The sequence below is a fragment of the Physcomitrium patens genome, chromosome 3 (assembly GCF_059467195.1).
Source record: "Physcomitrium patens ecotype Gransden chromosome 3, ASM5946719v1, whole genome shotgun sequence".
In the NCBI taxonomy this organism is placed as follows: domain Eukaryota; kingdom Viridiplantae; phylum Streptophyta; class Bryopsida; order Funariales; family Funariaceae; genus Physcomitrium; species Physcomitrium patens.
This window is the reverse complement of record NC_143412.1, coordinates 6,120,687-6,146,123: the sequence shown is the minus strand read 5'-3', so window position 1 is coordinate 6,146,123 and position 25,437 is coordinate 6,120,687. Positions and strand designations below refer to the sequence as shown.

The 25,437-nt window shown below is 33.7% G+C and overlaps 2 protein-coding genes across 5 annotated transcripts; one reads left to right on the top strand and one right to left on the bottom strand.

Annotated features, from left to right (window-relative positions):
* The first annotated feature begins 306 nt into the window (after positions 1-306).
* Positions 307-6,420, top strand: LOC112280600 (nucleobase-ascorbate transporter 12). Of its 4 annotated transcripts, none has more exons than XM_024516247.3 (11): positions 307-1,113; positions 1,711-2,538; positions 2,835-2,932; positions 3,061-3,231; positions 3,457-3,557; positions 3,911-4,046; positions 4,307-4,357; positions 4,504-4,797; positions 4,932-5,166; positions 5,349-5,629; positions 5,751-6,420. In XM_024516247.3, the coding sequence occupies exons 2-11, from the start codon at positions 1,929-1,931 to the stop codon at positions 5,970-5,972; spliced, it is 2,199 nt and encodes a 732-aa protein (XP_024372015.1). In that variant the 5' UTR covers positions 307-1,113; positions 1,711-1,928; the 3' UTR covers positions 5,973-6,420. The 4 variants fall into 4 exon arrangements, with proteins under 4 accessions (XP_024372015.1, XP_090104722.1, XP_090104721.1 ...); XM_090248596.1 differs by having other exon boundaries at positions 351-1,138; XM_090248595.1 differs by having other exon boundaries at positions 366-1,088.
* A 499-nt stretch (positions 6,421-6,919) lies between these two features.
* On the bottom strand, positions 6,920-11,382 carry LOC141045220 (uncharacterized). The gene is made up of 6 exons (XM_073532965.2): positions 10,274-11,382; positions 8,320-9,601; positions 8,005-8,208; positions 7,668-7,733; positions 7,451-7,516; positions 6,920-7,335 (listed from the first exon to the last, which is right to left on the bottom strand). The coding sequence occupies exons 2-6, from the start codon at positions 9,544-9,546 to the stop codon at positions 7,216-7,218; spliced, it is 1,683 nt and encodes a 560-aa protein (XP_073389066.1). The 5' UTR covers positions 9,547-9,601; positions 10,274-11,382; the 3' UTR covers positions 6,920-7,215.
* Positions 11,383-25,437: the final 14,055 nt, after the last annotated feature.

Genomic DNA, 25,437 nt, shown 5'->3' with positions numbered 1-25,437 from the left:
GCCATGATTTCAACTCGTACAAGCTACGCAGTAGCTCACCGAACACAGAGAGACTCCTGTACAGCAGTTTCGGCAACGCTCGGAGTGGTCGTATCTTTTCGAGCGAGGATGAGCCTACTGGCAGCTACGAGCTACGAAACACGGGGGGCGTAGAGCTTGTTCGGGTACGATCAAACAGCCCAGGGCTCCCCTGACGGAGCAGCAGAGGCAGGTGGGAAGATGCTCCCAACGACTTTCGTAGACATTGCATGTGGGAAAAGGAGACCAGACAGAAGGGGACGGGGTGAGACGAGACGAGGATTGTAGATTGAAGAGGGGACGAAGTGAGTGTGTGTGAGAGAGAGAGACGAGCAAGCGTTAGGGGTGGTGGTGGTGACGATGATGATGAGGGTGCCGTGGCGCCAGATATGCTCATGTGCGGCGTCTGACTTGTAGTGACTCAGTGAGCACTGCAGCATGACATGGAATGGCCGGCTGGGACTCATAGCTACTAGCTCTTAAAGTGATTCTTTACGTGGTGATGTTACCGCGCGCTGTTGCTAGCCTCTAGTGGTGCACCCCTCTCGGAGAATGGGCTCTATCCGCTCGCGGGTTGGAGTCAGTAACTCGATCAAGCCCCTCCTGGGACGAGGTTCTAGGAGTCTGACTCAAGTCATCTGGCGACACTGACGTCGTTGGAGTGTATTATCATCGCTGTCTGTCTGCCTGTCTGTCTGTTCGCCTGCCTGCCTGCTTGCTGCTTTTTTATTACAAGAGCTTTTTTCCTCCTCTCCGAACGCCATTCGTTCCCGGGCGGGTTTTTGGGGTCAATCCTCTGCCGCGAAATTTGCCTTTGAACTGGTGATCGTGTTCGGTTTGTGAGCTATGCGCATTGAAAGTGCTGGCGTTGGAGTTGCTGCATAGTGGGGGATCATTCCACAGTTCTGCTTTGACTTTCGTGGCTCGAGCTGTTTTCGCCACCTCGGTGTCGTTCTAAACAAGCCATTTCCTGGCCGGTCCTTGTCTGTTTAATGTAGCAGGGTCGTCGGCTGGAGCAGTGTAGTCCTGTCCTCGTGCAGATAGCTTGACTTCGTACCACTCTACTGCAGGTCTCATATTTTTTTTCCCTCTCAGGTACTCGTGATTTTCTCTAGAGTCGGTGAGTTCATTGCCGGCCGTGCCACTGAAAATAAATGCGTGTTCAAATAGGACCTATAAAACTTCAAACTGTTGAATGTTTGGTGAATCATCATTGTTGCTGAAGTGATCATTGTTTTTAGGTTGAAGCGTAGTTCGTTGATCCCGTTTCGTACGAGTTTTGAGAGCCTTCATCGCGAAACCGTGTCTCGGCCTAGAGGGCAGTGTACAACTCACAGTCGCTCTTTGCTACTGAATGTCTTGAATGCGGCATTGGATGGGATGCCTTTATATCTCTGGTTTTAGTAACTAGTGAACGAGTTTGCAAAATCTGGAATGTATTGGTTCTATCTTCGATCTTCTGTGTCCAAAAGCCAGAGCAACTTTCCATCAAAGTTGATGAAATATGGTCACCTCTGAAAATAGCATTATATCTGACAAAAGTTCGCAGAAAGCCGATCGGTCGAGGAATGTGATGCGCACAGAGGAATTTTTGGCAATACTTTGTTATTTCACCCTCCCTTGTCTCCCTCTCTAAGCAAAATTTTCTAGTTTAAATTCGGATTTACATATATTTCGAATTGTTTGCTGCAGTGGTGCTGTTGGCTGGAATGGTTTCGTCTTCGTGCGGATAAACACACCACATTGTGGCCAAGGCTGGTCTTGCCAGGGGAGTGAGCATTTTTGCCTCCAAGCAGGTGTGGTAGATACCCTTTTAGTATTATTCTCGCCCGTCCAACCCTTCGGCCGCCAATGTGCGGAGCCAGTGTGAGCGAAGAGGCAGCGGCAGAGATTCTAGAGTGTGGTCAGCGATGTCGGCAGGCATGCCCGGGTCTCCTCCACTTAGAATCTCACAGACGCGCGATCACGACCCAGAGTCTCCGTCGTTAGGAAAGCGACCAGGTCTGTGGCCAACCAGCAATAACGGCCAAAGCAACAACTCTCGCGCAACCATGGGTTCCTGGGCTCGCCGCACTGGCTTCAAGGGCATGGAACGAGGGACGAGCAATGGCAGCGATATTGAAATCAACCTATCCGACGGTACTCACATTCCAAAGAATCCCAAGTTTGTATCTGCCGAACAACCAACCCCCCCGAAAGACCTCGAGTCTGGAGCCGCGCCAAAGGGTGTCAGAGCTGGGGTGCAAGCCAACGGAACCAAGGAAGGCAACGAGAAAAGTGAAGGAGTCCCTTCGAAAGGAGCTACTCGGGGTGCACCTGGGCCCTTCAATCCCGCTAAGGCGAAGGCTATGGACTCAGACGCGAGTAGGAACAGCAGTGGTCAGCTGCGAATAGAACCCCTGCGAGTCTTCAAAGAACAGAACGACGATGTCATGTCTCAATCGGAAGGTGGCGAAGACCAGTATGTCATGTCGAAGCACGCGCACATGAAATACGAACTGCGGGAGACGCCAGGCCTCGGTAAGCACTCCCATGTCTTGCTTACAATCTTTATGAGTTTCGCAATGATAGCTACAACAGAAGAGGAAGCAAACCTTGAGGTTTGAGTGGTGCACAGAACTGACGAAGGAACACTTCTCGATCATATCGAAGTCTAAATGGCTGCCTTCGCCCACAATATAAGCCAGATCAATTGTCTGTTTTCTGAATGGGAGTGATGCAGCATGGGGATGTCCTGGTAAGAAACTGAAGAGGAGCTTTGTCAACTTTCGCTTCGTGATCCCGATTTCGAACTGAATTTCTGGATGTGTGTGCAGTTCCGTTGATCCTCTACGGCATTCAACATTACTTCTCCATTGTTGGTTCGCTCCTTTTGATTCCTCTCATTATTGTGCCTGCAATGGGCGGGACGCCTGTGAGCAACTCTTCCCCTCGATTCATACATTACCTGTACTTCGGCGTGCTTCCGAGATTCTGCTGTCTTCTATATTAGGAAACTGAAAGTCCACACTGGAACTGATATCCAGCTTTCAATTTTGACAGGAGGACTCAGCTAAAGTTGTGTCAAGCGTGTTAATGGTGTCTGGAATCTCTACTTTATTACATACGTCCTTCGGATCAAGGTTACCACTGATTCAGGGAGCGTCGTTTGTCTACCTCGCACCAGCACTTGCTATCATTTTCTCCCACGAATTTTCTAGCCTTACTGAAGACGTTAGTGACTTCTTATAAAAAATCAATTCCTAGTCATTTTAGTCGTTCTTGAGGTTCCTTCTTTCTTTTAAATATATATATATATATATATATATATATATATATAATTTTTAGCCTGGCTTTTAAGAGTTTTGTCGTTCCCAAATGTGCTTGTATAATGAGGAGTTTCTGAGGCGATTGTACCACTCACTAATCACTCTTGTGATTCTTTCGTGCATTCTGCAGAGGTTTAAGAAAACTATGAGGGAATTGCAAGGTGCTATTATCATTGGCTCCGCGTTCCAAGCTTTGTTGGGATACAGTGGAGCTATGTCACTCCTTCTGAGGTAATTAAGTATGCATCACCCTGCTCTGGTTTCGAACATGCTTGGTAGTAAATACTCCAGTTCACTATTTCTTATGAAATTCAAGAATCTGGAAGAGTCTCCAAAACGATTCTACTATTTTGCGAAGCATTTCTGTGTGTCTCTCTCTCTCTCTCTCTATATATATATATATGTGTGTGTGTGTGTGTGTGCCCGAGCTTTCTTCTTACTCAATGTACTCTCGTAAATATTGTACTAATTTTTAGTGATGAATTTATCGTCATCCACTTTAAACTCTTACTTGTGTGGCTCAGTCATGGAGTTCAAGTGCTGGGTGACATTAAAAGGCTGCTGTTCTGAATGCCTAAGTGCAGGGCAATCAATCCAGTCGTCGTAGCACCGACATTGGCAGCTGTAGGACTCGCCTTCTTTGCCTATGGATTTCCAGTTGTGGGCAGATGCGTGGAGATTGGCATCCCACAGATTCTATTACTAGTGCTCTTCGCTCTGGTAAGTTCCACCAGTTAGCCATATTAGTTTTGATATTTTCCTCTTCCCCTACTGGTATATCCCCGCTTGCCACCACAGTAACAAACCAGACCGATCAATGAAGATTTCTAGAGTTTTGGAGACTCTTCCAGACTGGATTTCTGAACACCTGCTGAGCACATTTGGACTCTTGGCTTAGATGGTACAGCGACTGGATTTTTTTTGAGGTACTGAATTTTCAGAATGCAATTAGTTTGAGACCATTGCCCGTGTCTTTTCAGTATCTCCGCAAGATTACTATCTTCGACCATCGAATTTTCCAAGTGTATGCTGTAAGTCACACTTCTTCATGATGATTCTTCCCTTCTTCATTTTGCTGATTAATCTGAAAAAATCGAAGTGTTACCTGACTTATCATCCGGAGTGAGCATGCCGAAACCGAGCCTTCCTGGTTTGACTTGCAACCTTGGCCAAACAGGTACCGCTGGGACTGGCATTGACATGGGCATTTGCTTTCCTGCTAACGGAGTCCAAAGTGTACACTTACTCGGGATGTAGCTTCAGCCAACAAGGAAACATGACAGCAGTGCTTACGCCCAAGTGCCAAGAGAAAATGGCAACAATGCGCAGTTGTCGAACAGACGTATCGAATGCCCTCTCCACCTCAGCATGGTTCCGTTTCCCGTATCCATTTCAATGGGGAGTTCCCACGTTTCATTGGCAAACGGCAGCGGTGATGATGGTAGCATCAGTAATTGCTTCAGTTGACTCGGTAAGTCTTGTCTCCCCTATTGAAGGGCTCTCGTTTACATTGCTAATTAGAATCCTAACTGTGGTCTCCTTGACTCTGTTAGTAATCACTGAAAACACCTTACGGAAACAGAGCATGAACCATGTTTTTTGCAGGTAGGCGCTTACCATGCCTCCTCTCTCCTGGTGGCGTCAAGAGCGCCTACACCAGGAGTGGTGAGTCGGAGCATAGGATTGGAGGGGTTAACAAGCATCTTAGCAGGGATTTGGGGAATTGGTACAGGGGCAACTACCTTGACCGAGAATGTGCACACCATTGCAGTCACCAAGATGGGGAGTCGTCGTCCTGTGGAATTTGGTGCTTGCATCCTGATTGCTGCATCACTTATTGGTGAGAAGCTTCTTATAAAAACCAGCTTTCGATTGGATAAATATACCGGAATATTGTTTGCTGTCAAAAACACGCTTTCAATGTCAAATCACAGTAGGTATGATCAAGCAATCTCGCTCGGGCTTTTGGTGAACTTCTGTTGACCAAACGTGGTTCTGATGTGACAATGATGGGATGTTCAGGAAAAATTTCAGGGTTTATTGCATCGATACCGCAGGTTATAGTGGCAGGGCTTCTGGTGTTCATGTGGACAATGCTAGCTGCCATGGGTTTCTCCACCTTGCGCTACAGTGAAACTGGTAGCTCTCGAAACGTGTTAATTGTGGGGTTATCCCTATTCTTGTCACTGTCTATACCATCTTACTTCCAGCAGTACGACAGCGATACAAGCTCCATACTGCCCATCTATTTCCAGCCCTACAATGTTGATGATCACGGTCCTTTCCAAACCAGTAACAAGCAGGTAAGCTTCTGTTGTTTATCATCGGCCTTCCCAGGCATCATCTGATGATGGAATTCTTCAAATAGAACTAGCTCAATCAAGGATTCATTGCCGCTGATGGTCAAGTGATGTGTTGTGGCAGGCCAACTTTGCGCTCAACACCATCTTCTCTCTTCACATGGTGGTTGCGTTTTTAGTGGCATTTGTTTTGGATAACACGGTTCCAGGCAGCCGACAGGAGCGTGGCCTATACGTCTGGAGCAGAGGAAGGACTGCTCGAAATGAGCCTGCAGTGGTGAAAGATTATGGGTTGCCATTCGGATTGAGTAGATACTTCAGCTGGGTTAGATGGGTAGGCTTATAATGTTGGAAGAATATTAACGCTTATCATAAGAGGAATTATCTGGTGAATTGGTTTACGTACATGGGTTTGTGGAAGAGCCTCAGTATCTCATGAAGTGCATCGCCCTGCTTCCTGTCAGATACAGTACAGAAATTTCCCACCCGTATTTTGGAATTGAGCGAAGTGAGGGTAGACCACAATGCTAAAAGAGTAGAGGTCGCTTCCTTCGTAATAAGTTATCAATATCATTGATCAGTTGGCTTGTTATGCGACTTGACAAGCGGCACTTGAAATGCTCCGGCTGCTTGTGCACTTGTGCAAGCTACCCTGTTGAGCTTCTTTCTGCACTAAGGTTGGTGTCACCGTGACGATGACCTCCACCTCGAGTTCTATCTTCTGTGTGAGGGGCTCTCACTAATATGTATTTCTGATAGTTTTGATTATCTCATGATGCATTTAGTTTTATTGACGAACTCGAAGGAACGATGGAATGGATCAATACTCAATTGCTGTAAGGCACACCATTACCACTAATTTCTAGTTCATAAGAGTGCACGCATGAAATGGATATATACATATACATCGAAGTTTTTACACCACATACCAAATCGGCAACCAAGAGGCCACTAATTGTTTGCAAATTTGCTGGATATTCGTTCAGAGTAGAGCTTCGCGGGTACCAATTATAGAGATGAGAATCGAGTGACCACGGAAAGGCTGTTATTCTAGCTTGTATTCTAGCTGTCATACAAGTACTTCTGCCCCATTGACCTTCTGAGTTACATCGCCGCTGAAACTGAATCCTTTGCAATTTGCACTAGATCTACTAGATCATTTGCAATGCTTGAATCTTGAAAATATGGAGGCATTAAAAAGCTTATTATAAGAGGAAAATTATTGCCCCTCTCATTCTAAAGAATAACGAACACATCCACGATTTGAGGTTTGGTATTTAAAGCACTATCGGACATTTTAAAATGACTGGTTAACATCAATATTAATGCTCTCAGCTGAGGTTTGTGATTCACAAAAATGGTCTGAAATGGCATTTCAGAGCTGAAGTAATCAACATTGAGCAGAGGAGAATGAGCCAAGATGCAGAAGATGGTAGCTAAATACATGATCTAGATTTATTTTATTTTATTTTATTTTATTTTTCTAAGTCCTAGCTAATGAAGTGCAAGCGGCTTTTATTGCAACAATTGCCTCTCTATCACAAATTCTCTCTATCTATCTGTACTATCATTCAAACAGGTCTTACACACTACCCTCTGAGATTCAGACGCTCTAAACCTGAGGGCACATGTGGATAAGACCCTGTGATATCCATGCCATTGTAAATAAACGGATCGGCGAACATCCAGCGATCATCGGATCGCAACAGCTGCAAGACGGATTGGTATAAGTTAGACTTCTCTGAGTACAATTTTCTAACTAGATGTATTTTCAATAGAAGTATTATACTTCGATTTAAATGCATGAGAACCCTGTAATCGTACCTCCAGTTGGAACTCCAAAAATTTGACAAAGTGAATGGCTTCTTCCAGCATGGTCACAATGTCGACCTGCGTCAACCAGACCACGAAATGTTAGAACATGACAGTGCCGACAAATTCTTCGAAACTTAGATTTGACGTCGTAGTTGAACGAAAAGAACAGGACCGTAGGAAACATGTCCATGGCTACACATGGTCTACTGCTTCTACGATCACTAACCTGTTCTCCGTTAGGAACCAACCGCTGCAATGTCTTTAGGCGCTCGTTAATCTTCTCCCGGCGATGCTGCAACCAAACAGCACCACTTGGCGAGTATGTAAAAATCGGACATATAAGCAACAGGTTGCGTGATTCCGGGCAGGATCTAAGACGAGCAGCTGGTATTGGTATAGTGAAGTACATGTGAAATAGTTATAGAGGAGAGCTTGTCCTCGGAGATTTCGTAAAGACGTGAATTGAGAACCCAGCAACTTCGACAGCGACTTTCATTGACTTAACACTTGTGTCATTTATACCAATCGTGGATTAGCAGTAAGTGTTTGATCTGCTGACTTACCCTTGCGTACACACTCTGAGGATCAGTAGCTGACCCGCGCTTTGCTCGTGGTCTTCCATTGGTGTTCAATGCAGGACCGACCGCAATTATATCCATCGCCTGGGATGGGGTTCCTAGCAAATGCCGACACTGTAACTTGGATTTGGTCGTCCTCGACTGTGTCGTGTCGTAAGGACTCCAAGCTAATCCAGCTTCCTGATTGCCCTGAGAAAAAATTGGGCATCTCTGAGGCTACTAGAGGTGAAACAAAGTAAGAATCAATGAACTCAGAACGGCAGTTCAGCTTTTGTGCAATTCTCGTTGCACTAGACATACCAATATGTTCGGTCGCCTTGAAGGCGACATGCTCGATCTGTCCATTGCAAATCGATAGCTGTTCTTACGAGATTGCTCTACGCGTGCTGAATAGCCACTGGCAGTTGAAGCCGGCTGAAAAGCCAATAGTCTCTCCTGAGCTTTTTGCACAAAATTCAGATCCAGGTCGTTGCCGGTTAAGCCACGAGTGGAATTGGTCTCGTTAGAAAAGTTTGTCTTCGACTGCTGCAACTGCGAATTACTGACGAAAGATGGTCCTGCTGTAGCATATTTGAGAACCTGTGCGATAGGCGACATTGGCAGAAAACTTCCATTTGGATCCATACACTTTTCATAGTGGCTGGAGGCAGTTGGTTCATGTCCGCGGACAAAAGCGAAATCTTCTGATCGACTGATTGCTTTCCCTTTACGATTAGAACCGAGAATTTCACTTTGGTTGCCGTGAGATTGATTACTGACAACAGAAAGTGAGTAATTGCTATTGGAAAGTAGATCTGTCTTGGCTAACTTCTGCGAATTATTATACTTGATCTGACCATTGTTCCATGCATTCTCCGAGGCGCTGGCTCGTAGCAACTGGATTGTCGTGCTGCTGGTCTTTCCGAGCCATGTTGAGCGAAGTTGAGCTCCGTCAGTGTCTTCGTCACCTGAGGAATTTGTCAACGTATCGTGAAACGCAAGAGGAGAAGAAGGAGACCGATCAACTCTTAGACCTTGCCAGGCATGAAAAGGTGCATAGGTTTTCGCATAGTGGAGAAAATCCTCACGTCTGCTCTTATCAAAATGAGGGTGATTATTTGGCACGGGACTCGGGATACTGTTCAAATACAACGGCTTCGAATTGTGCTGCATGCACAACTCTTCGAAAGATGCTTCAGGTAGAGTCTCCAATCGTTCTTGCATGAACTCTAGAGATAGAGTCTCAGCAGCAATATCAGGGATATGCTGCGAGAAAGTGTTGAAACTTGGAATCCAGTGGTTCGATAGCAAACCGGAATCTTGAAAGGACAGGCGGGTGTTCGGAAGCGTGGGCACGACCTCTGGAAGCTTGAACGCGCTGGTGGAGCTTGAGGATCCTTCCCCATTGGTGGATGCTTGTGAGACCCACCCCTCCAGCCACACCATCCCTTCGCACGAACTCACTTTCGGCGGGTGCATAGAAGCAGAGATCGTCTCATATGCTGACGGTGATGCCGAATCTGCGCTTAATTTTTGATAGTTTCCCATTGCTGGCTATTTCTTCCCAACGGATGACTGCTTTAATCAAGGCTGCCCGAATCACCTGGATGAACATTGAAGTAAGCATATTCAATTTTACAAAGTTTGACAAAAATATTAAACTAGACGAGCTGAAGATCCCGCCTAGTTCAACTACAATAACTCACCAGACAGCACCCAGAAGTAGAAGTTCAAAAGTTTCCTCCTATGAAATTATATCTTCCAGCAAGGCTGCGGTGCTGCTACCCTCACCCCTGAGAACCAAAAATATGCACTCTCCTAGTAAGGTGACTGTCAACATTACGTATTGAATATGCATGAGAGCATCGAAATATGAGTAACACAGACACCCAATACCTCAAGGTCTGTGCCTTTTATGCTCACTACAGCTTACAGATGTGCTACACACAACTCTGAAACTCTTCAGAGTTCTTAAGTGATGGTTTTAAAAAGTAAGTCCAGCTTCAGACGTTAAACATCATTGCCCTGATTCTGTTCAAAAAGAATATGGTCTGCTATGAATATTACACTGGTCAAAATCAAAGGGGGCAGATATTCATTCAACTCTCTCAAAAGAAGCTAGAGATGCGTACTATTTTATGCACCAGCCGAAAACCATGTATATTAAGCGTGGTCGTTTGTAACGATTTTGAACAAACTTGTTACAGAAAAAAATTACCAATCTTTGCTCAGCATGAACCGCATGAGCTCCTACACTCAACTCTGGAAGGCTTACCGGCTTCTCTGTGCCCTCTTGTAGATTTATGGCACCGTTTCATCCCACCGCATGACTTTCAAGCGGAGAAATTTGGCTCATGACTTGACTAAATCATGAACACATCCAAAACTTAGAATCAGAGGAAAAGTTCGCAGCTGCGGATAGCCTCAGGTACGAGCCTCATGTTTCATTGACACGATGTCATCTCCCGAATCAGCAACCGTGCGGACAAACGTAAACACGAAAGTGTATCAAAATGATGAAAACATCACAAGAAACCGCCTGCTGATCACCCCACATTCGCAAAGCCACAAGAAACGTAGCAAAGACCGCCGTGTCACTGCAATGCCACTGGACTGTGCATGCATCCTCAGACGCTCTACTTCCGACCTGATCAAAGCTGGAGACTGCTCTCAGTAGAAAAGGCCTACCGATTAATCCAGTGGACTGGACCATTCAGGTAATGAATTATTGTTTTATGGAATCGACGTCTACAACCTGGCAAGAGACGGAATTGGATATTTAAATAGCAGTTGTGGTACTTCAACATGAAACAAGGCTTGAAACTGAAGAAAGCCGTTCGTAAAATTTCAACTGAAGAAACTGGACTAATCTTCTTGTAGGTAGGCAATCTATAACATCACACGCCTCTTCTGAAGCCAGCAGACAAACTGTAGGCAGTCGAAACAACTATTTGAAAGAGGAGATTTTTCCATCATGAGCAGCACGCTCCACCTGTGCTGCGTCGAAGACTTCAACTGATGCGTCACCATTAATGACTGTGGTACCACATTAGTGGGTACCGAAGTGGATCCAGACGATACTTTCTCCGTCTGCTGCTGCTTCTTCTTCTCCTTCTTCTTCATCAACTTCCCAAACGACTCAAAGCAATCTAAAACGTGTCGGGGATACCATAACGCATGAGAGAGAGGGCATGCGGGTTGCAGGCACAGGCAGGAAAGTGCACCTTCCTCGATGCGGGGTAGGTCGGTGGGGGTCAAGATGAGATTGGCGGATTGGGCGGACTGCGGGGTAAGAAGGGAGCAGGACGTGGAGGCTATAAAAAGGCAGTCCCTCGTCTCGCTGCAAGTCGTAGGCTGCGGCAGCTGTGACGTCGTGGCTCTGGACCTCTCCAGATCACATTCAATGCCGCGAGGGCCGTGCCTCACGTACCCCCCAGCCTTCACCATCCCATTGATCGAGCTTCAGATCCCCCCACCTGCCTCCTCTGACACTAACGAACTGATCTTCTAATTCTCTCTCTCTAATCACTTTCTTTAGTTTCTCTCTGATCACTCATGAGGATAGAGAGCATTCACGCATGCCACTACTTCCTTTCGATCACTGCCTCTAGACTCCCCGCTCAGGTTGCATCGCTCCACAATTCCTCATCAACCTGAGCTCTTCGTGCCTCTCGATTAGCTTATATGTGCGCTTTCAGGATCAAGTTGTGGCTCCTGCACTGCACTGTTACTGTGTCACCGCTGGTGCGTTGCATCCAGGCTTGACACCAGGCAATGGTGCCAGAATCATTCCGCAGATCAGGACTTAAGTTGTTTGTGTGTGTGTGAGTGTGCGTGTTTTTTTAGTTTTTTTTAGTTTTTATTTTTATTAAGTAATTAGAATTATTCTATAAATCCACAAGCTTCCCACGACCTCCACTGTCATGCACGGAATGTAAACTAAACCCTAAAAGTTTATATCCCAAAGGCCCTGTTGATTGTATTGCTGGTGTGTTGGAGAGGGAATTGGAATCACCCTAGATATTGGAATCAAATCCTAGATATCGGTTCATTCATGAGTTTTTTTTTTTTTTTTTTTTTTTTTGTGCTTATTTATCTATTTATTTTCCTCCCCATCTCAGTCACCCAGATGTCGGATTCCGAGCCCTGAGATTTCCACAGATCCTCATTTTCATCCACCCATCCATTTATTCATTCATCCCCATATCTATCCATGTTGACAGCCCAGAATATGACATCAAGTGGGCTTTGGTAAGGTAGTAAGATCTGGAGTCAAGAAGTCAAGGGGACAAGAGTGAACTCCCCTGAGCCTCAGAATGGGAGGGAGGGAGGGAGGGAGGGAGTGAGTGAGTGAGTGAGTGAGACTGAGGGTGTATTAATTTTGCCCAGTCACCTGTCAAACCTGCTCACTGGCACCTGTACCCTAAACCCTCTTCTGATCAATCTCCCTGATTTGATCCCTCAATTTATGTTTCTAAGCAAACTCAGAACAACTGCCGCTGCTAACACCAGTAATAATAATAATAATAATAGCAATAATACTTCTATTAGTCATACTCCCTTCGCTCCATATGCTGGATCAGCTACTGTCCTTAGCTCTGGACAAAGTCCAATCCAGTCAGTCATCCAGTTTGATTGCATGGATGCTTCACACTATGTGTTTGAAAACTAACCTTGTGATAAATGATTGGAGTCACAACAAGTATAATAATAATAATAATAATAATAAAGAAAGTAAGAACAAGGTTTGAAGTGTATTTAAAGAGTCTTTCGATTTAAATATTTACTTTGAAAAGTCTAAGGTTCAAAGACCTTACCAAAGTTTCTTGTTTGGTAAGGATTTGTTTTTATTTTTTTTGGAAATTTTATTTTGTTGGGTGTAGTATACATCTTGAGGTACTTTATCCTTAGGAGACAAAGTGGGAATCCAAAACTTTTAAATGTTCTAATTGGTTGAAATTAAAAATCCTCCTTGGGTTGGCTATGTTCTTAGAAAAATATGTTCAAAAGCCCTAAGAAGAAAAGATGAGGAAGAATGCATTTTATACCTACATGGCATAAATAATGTTGTCTTCCAGAACTGCTATTGAGCCCATCTCTAAAAAACAAACTGTTTTTTAGAAAAATCCAATAAGTATTAGAAAATGCTTAGAAATAAAAATAAAAATAAAAAACCAATAAGTTTCTCATTCTTATAATTGTTTGAATCAAAATATAGGTTGATATATTTAGACTTGTATGAAAAAAATTATTTAGTTTATTATATAGACTTTTCTTTTGCTTTTTACTATACCCAAAGGCCAAGGCTTTGAAAGGAGTTTTCTTCCCTAAGTAAGGAATCTTGATAAAGGTTTTTGAACAATAGCTTTGTAAAGTGGGCTTCTAGGTATTAAATATCTCTAAAAAGAGTCTATAAAATAGACTAAAATAATTTGGACATGGCTTCAATAATTTTAAAAAAATATATGTTATGTAATGAGTCTAATAAAAATATTTTTTAAAAAATATTTTAAAAGTATAAAAAAATTATTCCATCTTATTTTTTCTTCTTAAGGTCTTCAAATGATTTTTTTAAAATATAAAAAAAATTAAATAAGACTTTTTAATATCAAATAATTAAAATATTATAAATTTGAGACTTTTTATCTTATTTCTTATATAAAAAGAATTCATCAATAATAATAAAAATATCTTGCTTGTAATTTTAAAAATTTTAGTATTCGAAATTAATTTATACTTTATAAAAGAATTTATATTTCAATATTTGATTTATATGACTAATTCCATGAAAAAAATCTAAAATAGTAAATATTCAATCATTAAATCAAGGACATAAATCAAACAAAACTTTGATAAAACACTATATTCTAATATTACTAAAAAAGAGTAAATAGACAAATAAAAGATAGAAATAAGTTAAAAAGATATTAAAATAGTTATTACTAAATATAAAAAATTAGAAAGACTTGAACTTAGACTAAAATATAAGATATTAATTTGACTAAAGATGGGCATAATCTTACTTTTCTATATATTAGCTATTAAAAATGGCATATAAAAGCATTCTAGTATCACAAATATATAAATTATCTAAATAGTATGAGTAGGTAGAAGTAGATGAAAATAGATAAATTTAATAATATCTTGTGAAAAAATTTCTTAGAAGCTTTGTAAATATAATTTTTCTTTTATATGTGACTAAAAGTGATTGCTAGGTTGAAAACTTAGTTAATAAGTTGGACATGTGGTGTACATATAAGAAGCTTGCCTTACAAATTAGACATATATCTTGTAAGTTGAACACATGTTAGAGGTTCTATAGAAGGTTGCAAAGTAGTTCTTAGTTAGATAGTATATATAAAGGCCTTCATTATTCTCATAAATTCTTTTCTTTCTTTTAATCTAGTTTCAAGAGTTTTTAATATCCTAGTCTTTGACAATAGTTATTCTTAATTATATATATATATATATATATATATATATATATATATATATATATATATATATATATTTGAAGAATGTCTTACTTATTTATTTATATTTTTAAAATTCTTATCTATAATAAACTAAAAAAAATACATTGATAATATCAAAGCTTTATCTTCTTTTGATTAAGAATTACTATATATATATATATATATATATATATATATATATATATATAAGACATAAGCATATTAGAAATTGTAAATTATCTACTTCTAACTGACAATATTCTTGGAATTTTTCTTTTTCTTCAAATCTTTTCTTGTACTTGTCTTAAGTAATATTAGGCATCTTCTTTTCTATTGTATTATTATGACTGAGCTTATTGAAATGAAAAATGTAATAGCTCAATTGCAAGAGAAAATAAAGAAATAAATGCTTGCAATACACCAACTCAATTTAATACCACAAGGAGTAATATGATTAATAAGAATTAAAAATATAGAGATGATTGAAACTTCTTCAACATCTATATCAAATCATATTAATTTTTATATGGTAGAACATTGTTTAAATATTAGTGAACTGAGATTTTTTTTACTTGAAAAAAGCAATAGTATAAGATCAAAGTTTTGACGGTTTATCAATCAAATATAATTGATGATTAAACTTCAACTCCAAAGCTATTTAACTCTAGGATCACAAGTCATGTTTATTAAAATATTACTTTTAAGTTCTTCTTTATCATAGTTTTTATCTTTTTTTGAACAATGACATTCAATATTAGATAATTTGCAGATTTTTTTGGCAAAATTTTGATCAATGTATGAAAAATGTGATGTAATTCATATTATAACTAATAATATTTATATTTTGTAATAAGGAAATTGATTAATAATGTTATATACTTCATAATTTGAACAACTTGAGACTAATATAAAGTAGAATGATGCTACACTCATCAACCAATTTTTTTACAAATTATATTATGAAATAAAAAGAATTATGCTAAAATTACATAACCTTCAAACATTGTGCCAAGCAATTGATTTTTTTGTAAAATATGAAAAATGGATTTTTGATTTATAATTTAAGAGTCACATAAATCAGTCTCAATATTTTTTACAATTCAATGGCAATATTAATGTCTTTTCAACATATATATTTTGAAGTGGAAGACATGAAAATTGACGCCATATATTTTAAACTTCTTAAATGAAAAAAAAAAAATATATTTTGTTAAAAATGATTGTACTTATATTATAAAAAAATTAAGCACAATACTCAATATTTTATAAAAAAGTGACACAAGTACAAAATAAAAAATATAGTTATTAAAAAAGATAATATATCAAAAAAATAAGTTTGTTCAATTATAGTAGAAACCATGCACCTATAATCTTATACAAAATTTAGTAAAGATTCTATTATTTTTTCATAATTCTTTATTTGTTTTACAATAGATATTTGTTTAGGATCTAAAAATTACAAAGTCTCTATTTTGTTAGATTCAAAAAGCTTAGCTTTTTTTCTTATGAAGAAATTATTAAAAGATATTAAATATTATTAGTATAAAAAACTAAATTTATATATTTATCAATCATATATGATTGTTTTTTTATCTTTTGAAGATATTATCAATAAAAAATTTCTTATAGATATAGCAATAAATGGTTATAATAAAAGAGTTGTGATATTCAATGTTATTTGATTTTTTTCTAATTCAATCATTTTAGATTTATTATGGTTATAAAAATAGAATCCTTGCATAGATTAAATTTTTTTTAGTCTTAATTTTTTTAAAACATAAATAATAGTTTTATTTACAAAGTAAAAATTCATAAGTCTAGTATAAGCAAATCTTTATTTGTAAATATAAGATCTTTTATTTATTCTATAAAAAAAGATCACCTTGTGTTATTTATGCCACACTTATTTTTAATGGTAGAAAGACTTAAAGTAGAATTTTAATCCAATTTTAAAATTATCAAGAAAGTATTGAAAAAAAAAATTAATAATCTTTTAGAACATCATTTTTATGATTGCTATGAATCATCAAATCAACTCATTAGTTATTTTAGGATAAAAAGATTCATTTAGAGTGCTTAAAACCACAATATATGGTAAATAGTATAGAAATCTTTAGACAAATAAAAAATTAGAATGTTAGTTGTAGAATTGGAGTCTTAATAAGTCTTGGAGGCAATTATTTTAGTTTGTTTAGTATTTTTTACTTATTATTGAGTATTGAGAATTATTTATCAAGGCCAATATTTATATTGGCCTTCTATCTATACATATTATTTATAAAAAAACTATAAAAATTAGTAGTATTTAGAAGAAGCATAAGAACCTCATGACTTTTTAGTTAGTTATATAAAAAGTAGGATTTATAGTGGATTTAAATTTATTTTATTACTATAAAAAATTATGAAGATAATAAAATATATCTCCAAATTGATTTTAATATTATAAAAATATTATAATAATTTTTAAATTTTATTTAGAATTTATTTAGAATTTTTTAGGAATTTTTAGAGAAATTTTTAAGACTTTGGCAAAAATTAATTTTACGACTTCGGAAGCCATTATGAAGAAATGGAATACGATTTGAAGGCCACAACAGGTTTCTAGGCTAATAAGTGTTTTTAAACACTATAGTGAGGTCAAAAATGCAAAATTATTGGTTTTACTAGTAGAAAATAGGATGACCAACAACTAGTGTAGTCCTTGTAAGAAAGGAGGTCTACAAGTCCTACATGGGTTGTAGCACCTTGAAGGTAGTTAGAAGGATAAGATTAAGGCCTTGTGGCCTCTCTTGGATCCATATACACTATTTGTAAGCCTTGGTGAGGGTCGAATTCTTGATCTCTTAAACAAATTAACCTTGAGGTAAAAATTATTTATTTAAATTTTTATTTATTTATTTATTATTTTAAAATCTTCATAACTTACTCATGGTAACTCGGATTTATATGTTTCTTATAATATTGGAAAGATAAAAAATTATCTTTCTAAAAATGTATTTTTTATTTTTTATTTTTTTTTGGGTGAAAATTCAATGAATAGAGTGTGACTAATTTTGTAGTGTACAATTGCTTGATTGTACTTGTTTCACTTGTTTTTGTGTTTTGCTTCTTTTTTTCTTATTCTTGCTACTTCCACTTCAGACCACTAATTATAAGAAATTCTTAATTTAGGCCATCTTGTAATTGGATTGAGGAGTGAATTTTACAAACATAATTACTCAATTGATCTTGAAGAGGGAGTTCAACCATCATTTGGACCAATCTATAATTTGTCAAAAAATGAGTTGGCTGAACTTAAGGATCACATTGATAAAAATTTAGCTAAGAATTTCATATGTCAATCAAATTTTTTCATATGTGCTTTTATTTTTTTTGTAAAAAAAAATGTAGATTATTATAAATATGTAAGGATTATTAAGGCTCAATAACATCACTATTATGTATAGTCATCTTTTATCTTTAATAATTATATTTTTTATTAATTGAATCAAATTAAGATCTATACAAAAATAAATTTATAAGGAGCATAAAACTTAATATACATTATAGAAGGAAAAGAGTAGAAGATTACATTTTAAATTAGATATGGATAATTTGAATATAATATAATGTCTTTTGAACCTACAAATGTATTATTTGCTTTTCAACATCTATAAAGTAATATCTTTTGAGATTTTTAGATGATATAATTTATTATTGAGATGATATTTCAATTTATTCTAAAAATATAAAAAATATAAATTTTAATTTTGTTATGTAATACACAAACTTAGAAATAGAAGATTATATTCTAAGATAGAAAAGTGTATATTTTTCACTATTTAAGTTAGTTTTTTAAGATATATCATTTGAAATAATGGCCTTATCATAGATTTTAAGAAAGTTTAGACTATTATGAATTGAAAGATTTAAAGAATAATAAAATATGCATAATATTATTTGAAATTTATCAATTACTATTAAATTTTTATTAAACACTTTTTCAAGTTGAAATTCTACCTAAGTATTCAATCTATATAGAAACTTTTAATAGAAGAAAGAAGTTAAATGAAGACTTAAAGCTTTAAAGACAACTTTCATTTTTACATCAATCTTCTATTGTATCAATTTTTTAAAATATTTTTTATAAAAAAAAAATACTTTAGAATTTTTTTTAGATAAAATATTGACAAAATTAGGAGCAAATAAAAAACTTTACTTAGTAGTTTTTCATTCAAAAATATTTTAGCAATCATTTTTAACTTCAAGATCTACAACAAAGAACTTCTTGCTATATAGATTTATATTAAGAATGGTGTGATTATCTAAAAGATACTTCAAATTTAGTGTTTTTTTAGACAAAACACAAGAATCTCAAATATTTCATGTCAATTCATGTTTTAAATTATTACAAAACTTGTTTGACTATGTCTTTGTTAAAATCTAAATTCAAGATCATATATCAGCTAAAAAAATAATAAGATTTGTCAAATGTTCTTTTTAGGGGTTCTTATCTTACATCAAAAGATGGATATGAAACTTTTAATTAACAAAAAATTATTCTTATAAAGTCAAAGCAATTTTATCTTCAAACAATGAAATCAATGTTGATTATTGATTCAATTTTTTTTAACCAAGTCTAATTAGATATGCCCTTTGACTTTATTCTTGATATTAAAAAAAAAAACTTCTAAATCTTATAATATTTTTAATTTTTAATATTAAAAAAATATACTCTATTTTAAAAAATTCTTGTATATTTTAAAAGATAAAATATAAAAACATGTTCTTCAAGCTTGTCACAATTTTTTAGCTGTAAGATATTTTTGATGTAAAAAGACCTTGAAATTAACCTTGAAAGTTTTTTAATGGCTTCAAATATAAAAAGTAATTAAGAAATTTTTACAATCATGTGATATTTGCTTAAGATCAAAAATTCTATATTATGACCTTACAAATTTTTCTAACTATTTCCTATTCCTAATCTATTATGATTTTTTATTCTATAGATTTTATTATGGATATTTTAATTTTAAATTCTTATGACTTAGATTCATAATATTAGATTGTTTCACTAAGATGGAAAATTTTGTATTATATACCAAATCTATCATAAGTAAAGAAACAACTAAATATTTTTTTGATAATCTTTGTTGATATCATAGATTGCTTAAAGATATTATAATATTTAAGATATTGAAGATAGATATAAACTTATCTTTAGTTTTTCATCTTCAAATTTATGGACAAATAAAATATGTAAATAAAATAATAGAATAGTATCTAAGATGTACTATCAACTATTATTAAGATAATTTGATAATTTATTATTAGCAAATTTTGATAGTATAATATATTTTTCTATTTAAAAATATTTTTATTTATTAATTATGGTTATTATCTATGACTTTATATTTTTAATTTTTCAAATGTTCATAAACTTATCAAAAAAGATTTGGCACATTGTATTTTAGAATTAAATATAAAAATAAAAAGATAATTAAATGAAGCTAAAGAATAATAAAGATCAATGCAAATGATTATTGTAAGTAAAATCATCAATTCTAAATTAGTAATAAGATATGGTTTTTTTGTCATAGTATAAAGATTAGTTATTTTTGTGATAAATTAGATTATCATAGACTTGAAATATTTCTTATTTGTAAACATATTGTTAAAGATTAAAACTCAATAAGGACAAATAAATAAGTGATATTTTTTTAAAAGAAAGATGATAAAATAGAAATAAAATAGCATGTATATTCAAAAGAAACTAGAATGGATATTGACAAAAGACAAAAAAAATTAAAGATCCTTGAAACTAAATTAGAAGCAAGAAGAGAATTGACAGGAGTGAAGAAGACTTCATTTTTGCTTTTATATATATTATCTAACTAGGAGCTACATATCAATGTTCTATATGACTTCTAACATGTGTCTAATTTGTAAAATACATATCTTAACTTGCAAAGCAAGTTTTTTATATATATGCACCACATGATTAACTTGTACGACAATCTATCAATATATGTGACATATGGTTAATTTATTGGCCAAGTATTCAACTTACTAAATACATACAAAAAAATATAAAGGTAAAATTATATTTATGAAGCTTTTAAGAAGCTTTTTTATAAGATATTATCAAATTAATGTACTTTTATCTATTCTATATATTTATATTATCTAAGAAATTATTAGAATAAATATATACATTTGTAACATTATCCCTCTTTTAGAAATAAGTTCTACAAGAAGTGATGATCACATGTTGATGAAGTCCAATATGCAACAAATTATATTTGCCACATATTCTAATCTTTGTTCTTTTTAAAGGTAGTTGGTAGGTCTTCTTAGCCATCAATAATGTTTTATTCTAAAATAAGAAGACGACCTTGATATTTGATTATTATTGAAGTCTTTGTAACTTTTTTCAAAAAAAATATTTGTAACACTATTATAAGTTATTTTTACTTCCAATAAAATCAATAAATATCAAAAGTCTATTTTAAGATAGTAATGCCAAATATATTATATCTTACCATTAATTTGAAGAAGAATATGATGTTTTTAAAGATCTTTATTTCTATTATATTATTTTTAAGGCTAAGATAACTACAATTTCTTATTTGACAAGTCAACAAATGATAGCTCTTGAATTGAATCTACTAACTACTGATTTTTTATCTTGTTAGCACTACTAATACAGAAAAATCAGAATAAAAGATAAAAGATAGAATGTAATCTTTATTAAACTTTCTTTTATTGCAAAGATTTGCTTGACTCTTTAACTTAGTTTTGATGGATTTTATTGTTGAAAAGCTTTGATCTTCTTTGTTGCATTTACAAAATTCTTTATTGGCTTCCATGTGCATTTACTCATATCATATCTATGCTAATAAATAAGATATTTCAACTTAAGTTAGCACCACCTTAAGTCAAAGACTCCTTCTATCTTAAATTTTTGATTATTATCCAATTCTATAAGAGATGGTGGTATTTGTCTTCTTTCTAAGATATTCATTGTCTTATATGGCTTAAAAAGAGATACATAGAATATTGAATAGATCTTCATAAACTTTAGTAGATGTAATCAATATGAAAATAGATTGATTTGTTTACATGTAAGAAATAGTTCAAATCTACAATAATCCAACTTGTCACAAGGACAAATAGTCTTAATATTATGACAAAGTAACTATACTTTATTGCTAATATAGAATTGAGATTTTTCTTTGCAATAAGCATCTCCATTGAACTTTTTTTATTCTTAAACTTCTTATAATTGTATCTTCATTGTTGTATATAGCATGAAAAAATGATTTGTTAAATCTTTTGTTACAAGATTATTAACCTTTAAAAAATCAAAAGTATCAAGTTATGAATATTAATTATAATTAGAAAAAAAATACTTATTGAATAAAAAAATATATTGTATTATTCTAAGCAAACTATGCTAGTGGCAAAAGAATTATCCAAATATCTTATTGGTAGTTGATAGTATACTTCAAATATTGCTCCAAAACTTAATTTATGTACTCCATTGGTTCATCAATTTGAAGATGGAAAGCCAAAGATAGTTTTATATCTATATTTAAAATCTTAAAAATATTGCTTCAAAGCCTTGATACAAATTAAATCCCTTTATTCAATATAATATCCTTGAAAAATCCATGATAGTCATAGATATTATTAAAAAATATCTTAGCTATTTTTTTTACTAATGATAGATTTTATATATAGTAAAAAAAGTACCATTTTAGTACAATGATCTATTATCACAAATATAGAATTATAGAAACTCGAGACTGAAAGATCTATGAAAAAAATCTCTAAAAAGAAAAGACCATGCTTGTTTAAGAATAGATAATAGTTGAAAAAGTTTGAAATATCAACGAAAAGGAATTTTCGATTTTTAACAAATGTCATATAATTATATAAAGTCTTTCATTGCCTTTCATAATTGATACTTCCAAAAATCTTTAAATATTAGTTCCAAAGTCTTTTGTATCCAAAATATCCTATTGTTGAAAAGTTGTAACGAGCTTAAAAAATATATAATTATACTTCATCTTTTGAAATATATAAGTGCCTCTTAAAATAAAATACATTTTTCTTGAGTTCAAATTTATTTATTTTGAAGAATTTTCTTTATTTTACAAAAAAGAAAATTAAAAGACATAATTAATTCAACTTTAAAAAAAAAAGTTAAACCAATAATTAATTTTGATTTTATTGCTTATAAATAAAATTACTTTAACTCCAAAAAAAAGATCTATTATTAATCAAAAGCTATATCTCTTTCTTTTGATGTAAGATAAGATTTTTTAAAAAAGACATATGACAAATCTTATTATTTTTCTAGACAATAAGTGAACTTGAATTCAAATTTTGATAAAAACATGCTCCAAAGGGCTTGAAAACTATTCAAAACATATGCTGCTATAAAATATTTGAGATTCTTATGATCTATATATATATATGATGATTGGATTAGAAGGACCTTCAAGATAATGATGCCATTCTTAAAATAAATCTATAGTTATAAAAAGTTCTTTATTATAGAACTTATAGTTGATTTTGTTTACTGAAAATTTTCTTGAATAAAAAGCTACTAAATGAAATTTGTCATCTACTTTCATTTGTGATTATATATTCAAAATATAAATCTCAAAAAAAAAAAAAATCTCAATACACTCTTGTGTCATTTAAAAAGGCTAGAAAATCACTCAAAGATCGTAATATTTTAAACTAAAAAAGATATTACCAAAGAATAAAAGACTAGAAAGACTTGAAATAAGACTAAGGACTAGAAAGGCATTGACAAGATTAAAGAAGTCTTCACTTTTGCTTCCATGTATACTCTCTAATTAGTACTATGTGGCAATATTCTATAGGACCTTAAACACATGTTGATTTTGTTAGATACATGACTTAATGTGTAAGGAAAGTTATCCATATGTGCATTATATAGTTAGCTTAGTCTACAAACTATCAATACATGTGTCATGTGGTAAACTTATTGACTAGGTTTTTAGCCTATCAATTAACTACAAATAAGTATGAAGTCAAAGCAGTATCTATATGACTTCTAAAAAGCTTCTTTAAAAGATATTATGAAATTAATTTATTTTTACCTACTTATACTTAATCATATAAGTAATTATTGGACTAAATACGTATATTTATAATACTATATGGTATCCAAAATAAAATTTGATATATTTTTTTTAATAAAAAATACCTTGAAAAAGTCAATATAATATAAAATTGGTGAAAAAACAAAAGCTATCTTCAAAACTTCAAATGTTACTTATGCTTCTTTATTCTACTCAAATTTTTCTTTATAAGTCAAACATATAAGTGAAGCTATAATTTGAAAAAAGTTTTTGATGAAGATTTGATAATAATTAGTAAATTTTAAAAAATATTAGATATATTTTATTATTTTTAGAACCTTTTAATCTATGATAGTTTAGGACTTCTTAGGATCCATCAAAAGGCCATCATTTGAAAAGGTTTATCTTAAAAAATCAACTTGAATAGTATGAAATATATATTTTTCTATCTTGACATTGTTGTATTATGATTTGGCTATTATATTAATATATATATATATATATATATATATATGTATAATTTATTATACAATGTAATGAAAGTCATGTTATTAGATTTTAGTTGATTATAAAATGTGATTAGATTACTACTTTGAAGTAATTAGTTAAAAAAGGCTATTATTGAAGTTAATTTTATATTGGTAATAGTTTTTATATATTTAGAGCTACTTTTATTGGACATTGGTGATTCTTAAAATCTTATTTGTTTTTTTTATTTAATATTTAGGGCACATATTATACAAAACTTATTAGAAAAAGGATTAGAGAAGGATTTTTGTATAAAAAAGAGTTGTAAGGCCAACCATATGGATGAATGGAGATAGATGATAAAAATCTTCATTCTTATTGGCCAAAATTCATACCCAATGGACTTCAAGAAGGCTAAATAAAGTCTTATTAGGAATTAAGGTTATTTTTTTGAGGCCATTCAAACTTGAAAGACCAAAGATAAAAGTTTTAGGTTTTTAACTATAATTTTAGTATAACTTTTGTGTAATTTGGAGTTTTTATGAAAGAGATATAGGCGCTCAAAGTTAAGGTGTTGATTTTGTACCTACTACTATTCTTTTGGATATAATGCATGCATACAAAAAGCAATAAAGGATCAGAAACTATGGTTGAAAAGAGCACTTTTTTGGTTACATTTTTCACATATTTCTTGATGAATTCAAGGCTAGGATAAAGGAGATATAAGAAGTTGAAGTCAGCACTTCTAATCTAAGAGCATTAAGTAATTTGATTCATTAGTGGTTGTATTTTGAGCTATATCTTGAGCAATTTGAGAAGATTTTGGCTCAAAATTTTTAAAAATGTATATTATCATGTTACTATACTTTATACATAAATTTTTGTAGTATTTTGAATTTGGATTATTGAGATATATAGAAAATAGTACTCAAGTGCTTATAAATTAGGATTTAAAGCACCTAATAGGATTTCTAAGATACCAAATAATCTGTAGTTGATTTATGGTTTATTTATTTTTTAGTAAAGCTTAAAGATGAAGTTTATATCATCTAAAAATTAAAAAAAAATTAAACAATTGATACAAGGAATATGAATTTTTAAAGTTTAAAAAAAAAATTATGAATGAAAAATATTTTGAAAGGATTTTATTGTAATTTGGATATTTTATACAAAATATAGGGGGTTTTGGAAGCCAAGACTTTATATATATATGTGAAAGATAAACATATGGAGCTATAAAAAAATAAAAAAATAATAATATAAAGGTAGATTTTTGAAAGGAGATTATATATATTTTTTGAGCGTATGGAAAGTCTAACTTATTGGCAACTAGTTAGTTATGATTTGATATAGCAAAGAATGTTAGGATATTTCTAGATGCTTTAGAAAGCTTCTTAAATATAAAAATATATTATATA